The sequence below is a fragment of the Salmo salar genome, chromosome ssa05, assembly GCF_905237065.1.
Source record: "Salmo salar chromosome ssa05, Ssal_v3.1, whole genome shotgun sequence".
NCBI classification, from domain to species: Eukaryota; Metazoa; Chordata; class Actinopteri; order Salmoniformes; family Salmonidae; genus Salmo; species Salmo salar.
In genome coordinates, this window is record NC_059446.1 from 60859828 (window position 1) to 60869598 (window position 9771).

The 9771-nt window shown below is 40.1% G+C and overlaps 1 protein-coding gene across 2 annotated transcripts; it reads left to right on the forward strand.

Moving 5' to 3' along the window:
* The first annotated feature begins 999 nt into the window (after positions 1-999).
* LOC106605366 (CD83 antigen) lies at positions 1000-9563 on the forward strand. Of its 2 annotated transcripts, XM_014200899.2 has the most exons (6): positions 1000-1274; positions 1368-1504; positions 1654-1888; positions 2037-2137; positions 2290-2373; positions 9455-9563. In XM_014200899.2, exons 1-6 carry the CDS (start codon positions 1247-1249, stop codon positions 9476-9478), a joined length of 609 nt encoding a protein of 202 aa, XP_014056374.1. In that variant the 5' UTR covers positions 1000-1246; the 3' UTR covers positions 9479-9563. The 2 variants fall into 2 exon arrangements, with proteins under 2 accessions (XP_014056374.1, XP_014056373.1); XM_014200898.2 differs by lacking the exon at positions 9455-9563 and having other exon boundaries at positions 2290-4906.
* The last annotated feature ends 208 nt before the right edge of the window (positions 9564-9771 follow it).

The window sequence follows — 9771 nt, forward strand, 5'->3', positions numbered from 1 at the left end:
GGTGAGTAACGATCGTATTTTTACATTATTAAACTTGAAAGGCTGGTGAATGCCAAGTTGAATGGCTGCTTCCTGGGTATAAAGGAGATTTGCCATATAAACAATGTAATTCTGGTTCAGGGGATTCCTGGCTCTCGCTCGGGGATTTCCTATAATATTTTATGATGCGCAATCAGCCAGGGGAGTTTAGGGGATTTTCAGGCAATGGCCAAACGTTAATTTCTCTTTCAGTTTGCAAAAATAAGTTATATCTTTATATGTAGGCTATTATCTATTTTTTCTAATCAAATTTTAACGCCTTCTCTTCTACACTACAGATAAACCCGCTTAACGCCAGCAGGCAGACACATAATAAAAAGCGTTACACAGGGATGCTGGCCCATGCTGACTCTAATGCGTCCCACAGTTGTCAAATTGGCTGGATGTCCTTTGGGTGGTCGACCATTCTTCAAACACATGGGAAACTGTTGAGCGTGAAAAACTCAGTAGCTTTGCCGTTCTTGACAAAACCCGGTGCACCTACTACCATACGCCGTTCAGAGGCACTTAGTCTTGGCCATTCACCCTCTAAATGGCACACATACACAATTCAAGACTCAATTGTCTCAAGGCTTAAAAAAAACGTATTTGACCAGTCACCTCCCCTTCATCTACACTGATTGAAGAGGATTTAACAAGTGGCATCAATGAGGAATCATAGCTTTCACCTGGTCAGTCTGTCATGGAAAGAGCAGGTGTTCATAATGTTTTGTACACTCGGTGTAAAGTCTTGCAGTGACAACTGTAATTTTACGTTTGCTTAAGTTGAACAATGTATGAGAAACATAGCCTACCTAAACACATCAGGAGAGTGCCGCGACGTATCAGCATGATGATCAAGATAACAAATTGCAGTCGAGCCTGGGAAGAGAGTACACGCGCAACTGAGAGGCTCGCCCCTTATTCCAAATGATATGCCCACACTTACTGTGACCTTGCACCTTCAATTTAGCGAAATGTCGGGGATCCGTTCAGTACGAAAGAACGGTGTTCAACGTACTGTACTGAACGGCATGATTACGGTGACCCAGAGGGCGATTGTATGGTGCTACGAGTTTTGCGATTTCAAATGGTCACACCCACCAAACGAACGGAACGGCACTCGCTATGGGAAATCCCCAGAGTTTTGGTTTCACTTTAGTTTGGCTTTATAAACTACCACTCTTCTGTTCTCGATCATCGTCTTCATTGCTGTAGTTCCACAAATATGTTTTTTCAACTCGTCTGCATTCTAGGTATGTTGTCATTTCTTTTTTTAAACGAGTTTGATATTATTCCAGCTGGGCAGGCTCACTTGAAATTATAATTTATTTTGTGTTTTTCTATAGCTGCCTCCGTGCAATGTGGGCTCACACAGAATATGCCTACCCAGGAAGTGAAGTCAATTTGTGGAGAGGACTCAATTCTGAAATGTAAAGCAATATGTAAGCCTGGGGTCCAGTACCGGGCAGTGAGGTGGTACAAGGTAAGCTTTCAATTATTGTGATAGCACAAACTGTGTTTTGTACCATCTGACCAAATTCTATACAAGTGCAATATAAGCAAAAAATATACAGCACTGGTCCCAGACCAGCTGTTAAGGGCATATAGTAACCTCAAACCCTCTTCTCCCAGCTAGGTGAGGAGCCCTCTGATAAGGAGTCTGGTCTATTGATGAAGAGGCTATCACCTAAAAGCACCACCCTATGGTACGCCGGTCTGGAGCGGGAAGTGGAACTTTTGGCTGATGATTCTTTCGATATCTTGCTGCCCAATGTAACGGCTGTTGATAACGGGAGGTACAAGTGTCTCCTGGCAGCACCTGTAGGAGAGCAGAACCAGGAAGGGCAGGTTCACCTCAGAGTGACAGGTGAGTGTGTTCTACTCTCATTGTGTGCTTGTTTTGGTATGTAGACCTATTGTATAATGTATGTGAGTGTTTGAAATTGGACCCAGAGGGTTCATCTTTTAAAACATTTCCAGTGATGCTCAAGGATTTGTGGATACTTGTTTTGCAGGTTGCCTTGAGTCCACAGACCAATCAGAAGAAAGGGATACCATCCTAGTTCTTTCCATTGTGGGGCTTGTGGCAGCATTGCTGATATTCACCATCAGCTATGTGAGTTACAACACTACCAGCTGTTCCTCTATTATTATTTTTAACAGATAAAAGAAACAAACATTTTATGGTGATGGTTTTCATGTATTGCATGTATTTCATTTTCTTTGAAATGTTAGTTATTTACTCAATAATCCTCATCTTTACCATAGGTCATCCTAAGGAATATGTTATTGCAAAGGAGTAAGAAGTATCCACAAGAACCACTTCTAGATGCACCCCTTGAGAAGAAAGATTTAATGTTGATTTACACTCTGGGGCCAAACTGGTCGAGACAGGGTTCCATAAAACATGTCTGTGTGTGAGAGCCTGTTCTGCTAGTTTGGGCTCATTGTATACTTTAATGAGGAAATTCAGAGAAAGCATAGGGCACGTTTCGAAGCTGTGCAAGGAGCCTAAGAGTTATGTCTTCTTTCCAGGAGAATAATTCATCTTTAGAGCAGATGGAGGCAGACAACCCTCTGGCCGGTCCTGTAGAACTAAGATGTTTAGGCTTTTCAAAGAAATGAAACAGAAACAGTAGCCTACACCCTTTCACTCAGGCAGTCAAACAGCAGTACAGCCAGGCTAGGGCATCAGTTCTCCAGCAACGAGTGCCTGTCTGCAGCATCCACGCACCTGTGATGCGCAAGGAGCAGGGCCTGGTGAAGGGACCCCGCGATCTAAGCCCCAACAAGGAACTTCAGGAAAGGGAGAAGGAATAATTAATGTTAAGGGGTCATTCTGCAGGGTCGCTCCATGGCAATGTTGGGGTTAATTCCATTTGCATTTCAGTCAACCCAGTCAATTGAAGTTGACATTGATGTTGAACTGGAAAATGACCAATGTGTACTGCATGGCATTTCATGCCTAATTAAAGTCCTGTATTGACTGGTATTGAAATGGAATTGATCTGAGCACTGTTTCATGGGGCTCACCCGTGTTGGAAGGGTTTGGTGGGACACGCTGGATTCTGCAAAGAGAGATGAAACCAACCAAGACTGCATTCCATCTGAGCCAAGCAAATCTCTCAATGAACTCTATAATGTTCAGGCATTATTGATAAGTTTTTGTTATTTTGTGGGGCCAAAACAGTATTTTATTAATCTTGTATGCACAACCAAAAAATATTATTTTCCTCCAAGCAATATGAAAATGGGCTTTGGTGAATATTTGGTTTGTGAACATGATCAGCAATTCTGTGTATACATTGAAAAGTCGTAAATAATTTTGTAACCTACTGTATCTGATGTGCATGTGCTATGGTTCTTAGATACATGTTCTTTAACTTTTTCTTAAGAAGAGTCCTCACTTTTTTAGTCACCACAGAAGTGATATTTCTCTTAGAAACGTTGATTGTTACTCAGAATAGTTCATGTTATTAAGATAAATTACTTACCCTAGCATTTTACAGAGGCTTACAAACTAGATACATAACTATTTTTCTGTATGGAGTAAAAAGCACAATACTTTCTTTAAAGTATTTTACTCAAGGCCGACAACACAGGCAAAAATTGTGATTTTGCTTTCATCTGTCAATTTTCAGATTTTGGGATATTTTGCAACTATAACTTCCATACTTTCATAACATGTACAAATAAATAGGCAATAATATATATAAATACTTTATTTGTATCATTTTATCCCAACTCCGTCAACTACACCTACCATAAATGTCGTTCTTGATAGCATGTTTTCATGACGAACTTCAATCGCTATTTTTAAAACTCTCCATGTTGAATCATATATCGTTCAAAGCTTATCGTTAGCTAGTCTATACATGGCTATATCATTTGTAGACGTAGTGCTTCGTGCTGAAAGATGAGTAATTTCCTGACATCCGATTGGTTACTGGCATTTAAAGGCCCTTTCCGGCAACCTGATTGGTTGAAATGCCTCACGTGCCCCGCTGCACTTCCTTGTTTGAAAATATCTCCCGCGAAGAATCCACGTAAAGAGAGACAAAATGAGAAAATCTCGAAGAATATACCTACAGTATGTGTATACAAATAGGCGATATCAGTTAGCCAATGCGAGAACAGTAGTGAATGAAAGACAAAAATAGCCTGATCAGCCGATCAGGAAAAGGATGTAACAGGTGTTGTGCCGAAAAGCTCCCCCCTGCCAGACCCCCCCCCTTCGCGTGAACGCGCTCGCACTCAATTCTTCATTGCTGTGACTTGCTTGCTAGTTGAGATTTCCGATCACGTTAGGCGGCGTTTCATTAGATTTTTTATTTCGGTTTGATCGTGGGGGGAGGCACTAGTAATGTCTGCAGTTTTCAGTTTGGCTATTTGTTTCAAGTGTATTAGTCTATAAATAAATCTCTTTGCCAAAATTCGTCATCTCGCCCATGTCTTATTCGACTAGTAGTTGTACCGAGATCAACCAGACAGCAGCCAGCCAATAAAAAAGCCAGTGGCTTTTATTTTTATGTCACCAATAAACTAACTTGTACATGCGCTAAGTGTCTAAACACTGGACTGAAAATAACCATAGACCCCACCAACCAGTGATTCTGTAATTATGTAATGATAGAATGTGCAGACTGTGAAGTTGATTATGATGCATTTAGGAGTGTTTACACTTCCTCCAGGCTCCAGGAGTGCTCCAGGGGAGATGTGGCATTTGATATAAATGTGAGGATGGTTCTTCTAGCCCATGAACTTGGAATTAGTTATGCAGCTCTAAAGAAAATAAGTAAAGACCTAGGGATTCCTTTCTTGCTTCTCAGCTCATATCAGACATAACAGAATGACAGGTAAATAAAAAGGGAGTTGCTCAATATTGTCAGGTGACTTGCTGTGTATAAATAATATTTATTTCCTTGCTCCAGCAAATGTATTCAAAGTTAATAAAACAGAGTGATAGGATAACATAACTATACAATGAGACTGTAATATAGGCCTACAGTGTCATAGGGCTGTAGCCTAATGTGATTAGTGAGAAATTAGCTTTACATAAAGTAAATACATGCTGATACGCTAATATTTACATAGGGTAACATGTTGATATTTAGTCTTGCAGTTATGACTGTAATGTCGACAGACATAAGTAATTTCACTCCCACTTTAGTTTCAGAGATTCAGAGGGCTACAGTCAATGGAGAGTGCTGCAAAGATAATTAGAAGAGCATACGCAGATATAGACCCAGACATAGCAGAGTTGCTGAAGGAGGATGAGGATGCCATCATAGACATTCATGTATCCTTCGATGGCACTTGGCACAAGAGAGGATTCACTTCCAACCAAAGGGATAGGTGTGTGCATTGGTGCTGGTACCAGCGAGCCATAGAAAATGGAGAAGATCCATCCTGTCACAAAAACCTTGGAGGGCATACATTTCTTAATAGAGAGGCTGCACAGAAAATGGTACCTGTATATCATAGGATGTCAAATGATAACGTCCTCAAAAGAATGTAGCACGGAGGAACCCAGAATTCAAATGAATGTCTGAACTCTGTAATATGGTCGCGATGCCCTAAAATTGTCTTTGTGAGCAAAAGTCACATTGACGGAGCAGCCAGTATTGCAGTAGCCACGTTCAATGAGGGAGCCACTGCTATATCAAATGTGATGAACAAATTGTGGCTTGACAGCACTTTGGTGACACTAGAAGCAATCAGAGAGGAGTTGTGAGAGCTGATGCTGCTTCAATGGGAGTGTGCCAAGCATAGGCGCAGGTTCCATGACACAGTCAAGAAAGTAAAGCGGCACCAGCAACAACTCAAAGAGGGCCTTAGATATGGGGCAGGCATAGCTGATAAATGTTCTGCACATTTCAACAGCCATACAAAAGCCTTGTATGTGAGAAATTGAGCAAAGTGATATGAGAATTTGCCCAAAACTGCATATTTGCCCAACACACCAGTATTCAAAGGATATGCTCTATTGCTTGAAACATATGTATTAAATGTGCTAATATATTTGTAAAAGGTATATTTTGTTTATTTGTCAGTTTAGAAGTGAATAAGAGTTTAATTAATGTGACATTATTATATTTATGGAAAGTACATTTTAATTCCATTAGCCTATCTTTATCGGCCATTTTCTCAAAATTACATGTTCCTGGTGCGTCAATTCATTTTTCTCAGTCTTCAAAGTACGTACATTCACATTATTCCACACACAGGTTCCACTACAAAGAAATGATCAGTCTATATTTTTAATGGTAGGTTTATTTGAACAGTGAGACAGAATAACAACAACAAAAAATCCTGAAAAACGCATGTCAAAAATGTTATAAATTGATTTGCATTTTAATGAGGGAAATAAGTATTTGACCACCTCTCAATCAGAAAGATTTCTGGCTCCCAGGTGTCTTTTATACAGGTAACGAGCTGAGATTAGGAGCACACTCTTAAAGGGAGTGCTCCTAATCTCAGCTTGTTACCTGTATAAAAGACAACTGTCCACAGAAGCAATAAATCAGATTCCAAACTCTCCACAATGGCCAAGATCAAAGAGCTCTCCAAGGATGTCATGGACAAGATTGTAGACCTACACAAGGCTGGAATGGGCTACAAGACCATCGCCAAGCAGCTTGGTGAGAAGGTGACAACAGTTGGTGCGATTATTCGCAAATGGAAGGAACACAAAAGAACTGTCAATCTCCCTCAGCCTGGGACTCCATGCAAGATCTCACCTCGTGGAGTTGCAATGATCATGAGAACGGTGAGGAATCAGCCCAGAACTACATGGGAGGATCTTGTCAATGATCAAGGCAGCTGGGACCATAGTCACCAAGAAAACAATTGGTAACACACTAGGCCGTGAAGGACTGAAATCCTGCAGCACCCGCAAGGTCCCCCTGCTCAAGAAAGCACATATACATGCCCGTCTGAAGTTTGCCAATGAACATCTGAATGATTCAGAGGACAACTGGGTGAAAGTGTTGTGGTCAGATGAGACCAAAATGGAACTCTTTGGCATCAACTCAACTCGCCGTGTTTGGAAGAGGAGGAATGCTGCCTATGACCCCAAGAACACCATCCCCACCGTCAAACATGGAGGTGGAAACATTATGCTTTGGGGTGTTTTTCTGCTAAGGGGACAGGACAACTTCACCGCGTCAAAGGGACGATGGACGGGGCCATGTACCGTCAAATCTTGGGTGAGAACCTCCTTCCCTCAGCCAGGGCATTGAAAATGAATCGTGGATGGGTATTCCAGCATGACAATTACCCAAAACACACGGCCAATGCAACAAAGGAGTGGCTCAAGAAGAAGCACATTAAGTCCTGGAGTGGCCTAGCAAGTCTCCAGACCTTAATCCCATAGAAAATCTGTGGAGGGAGCTGAAGGTTCGAGTTGCCAAACGTCAGCCTCGAAACCTTAATGACTTGGAGAAGATCTGCAAAGAGGAGTGGGACAAAATCCCTCCTGAGATGTGTGCAAACCTGGTGGCCAACTACAAGAAATGTCTGACCTCTGTGATTGTCAAAAAGGGTTTTGCCACCAAGTACTAAGTCATGTTTTGCAGAGGGGTCAAATTCTTATTGCCTCATTTGCATATGTTTATTTTAAAATAAGTAAAACTTGTAATCCAATAATATCTTGTATTTATGTATACTTTCAACTGGTAAAGTTTCAGTCTGATGAGACTAAAAAATAAAAAAATCCCTATTAACCTGTGGTGCCTGGCCTAAAGTACTTTACACCACAAATCTAAACATTGAAAACGAAAATCTTTTACAAACATGAAATTCCATGTAGCTTAAAAAATGTAATACTATAGAACTAAATATGTTTTTTTTATTGCATCACCATATCACAGGACTGATTTGACATGAGGAGTGCATGGATATGGGTCATATACAATAACAGTGACATTTGACACCTGTGTGATCATAGCACAACACATTATTGCACAATAACAATAATCTTAACAAAATTAAATCAAATCAAATGTTATTGGTCACATACACATGGTTAGCAGTTAATGCATACAAATGCAAAGCAACAGACCTAAGAAAGAAATAGAGCTTATTTGCAGCTAGCGTGTAATACTAGCTAATACTAGCGTGTATCAAATTCAGTTTGTCAGTTAATATAAGAGGAATTAGAATAACAGATGTTTGGTAAGTCTCCATGAAATGTGATATCAACCAACAAGAAATGTATTTCCTTACCAATAATAAAATGCTTTTAACATTTTTATCCTTGCTAATTTTGACACTGGTCCCACAGTACCTTTCTCATGCCACAATATCATTAGGATTTCAGACCAGTTATTCTCCAATTGCCAGCTCATTTCATCACTTCCAAGCCCAAGATGAACGATTAACCTTTAGCACTTTCTGTTACTGCATCTCTAAAATCGATAGTGCCTAAAGTATTCATAGCCGTCGACTTATTCCACATTATTATGACAGCCTGATTTTTTTCTCTCACCCATCTACACACAATACCCCACAGTGACAAATTTAAAACCTGTTTTTAGAATAAATAAATACAGAAATATCAAATTTACATAAATATATGTTAGCTTCACCTCTGGCAGCGATTTCAGCTGTTAGTCTTTCTGGGTAAGTCTCTTAAGATCTTTGCACAGCTGGATTGTACAATATTTGCACATTATTCTTTAAGCTCTGTCAAGTTGGTTGTTGATCATGGCTAGACAGACATTTTCAAGTCTTGCCATAGACACTGGTCCCACAGGTTGAGTACCTTACTCAATAGCATTAGGATTTCAGACAAGTAATTTGCCAATTGCTGGTTCATTTCATCACTTCCAAGCCCAAGGTGAACTGATGAACATTGAGTGCTTTCTGTTACTGCTTGGCATCGCTAACATCTACTGTAGCTAACTGTCATATTAACTTGTTTTTTCCCAGAAATATGTAAGAGAGAAATGGTAATGTACAGTGTAACAATTACTTACCGTTAGCAAAAATGCCTAGAAATACCATACCTTCCTCATTTTATACATCTGTCAGCAATAAATAGATTGAAAATACTTGTTACTACATTAATACTACAACACTAGCTATATGTCCCAGCATTGTGATGCAGTGCAGTACAAATGTTAGCAGCAAGAACACATTTTCACACAAAACAAATCATCGTCTCCTGCATCACTGGTAAACAAGTTTAGGGGGTTATTAGAGTATTGCAATTAAAAGAGAATGCAGGAAAGTGCATAACATTGAGTGCTTCACAGAACTACATCATTTTAATTTGTCTGCAATGAAACTAATAAGCTACATGGTCTAAAAGCTGATTTTCTTTCCCTTTTGAGAGGTATAGCAGCAGTCCCGAAAGAGATAACCTGTCAATAATCCTACTGGCTCAATATTAAGATAATGCCTCATTCAGTGTTCTTCATTGGCAGGATAGACGTCCCAACAGGATGTCATCTAGGTCATTTGGGGCGACTACAACACCATGGATGAAGCCTCCTCACCTTCCTTTGGACGAGATCTGCAGTAACAGCCGATGATCACGCTGATCACAATAACAGGAGGTGACAGGACCAAGAATATAATTAATCCTGAAATATAAACAGAGCATAACATTTCTCAATAAATGAATGGGAATTGGAACTGGAGATGCTTCAAGATAGGAAGTTCACCTCCAAATAAGGTAACATTGCGATTTGAGCATAGTGTATGAAAAGCACTTAAATACAAGTTATTATTATTATTATGACAGCA

What these genes read in the sequence shown, in the direction of transcription:
- LOC106605366 (XM_014200898.2), top strand. Translation starts at nt 1,247, where the DNA reads ATGTTTTTTCAACTCGTCTGCATTCTAG. An exon ending in GGTTCACCTCAGAGTGACAG is followed by an intron (nt 1,889 to 2,036) that starts GTGAGTGTGTTC and finishes CTTGTTTTGCAG; the next exon opens with GTTGCCTTGAGTCCACAGAC. An exon ending in TGATATTCACCATCAGCTAT is followed by an intron (nt 2,138 to 2,289) that starts GTGAGTTACAAC and finishes TCTTTACCATAG; the next exon opens with GTCATCCTAAGGAATATGTT.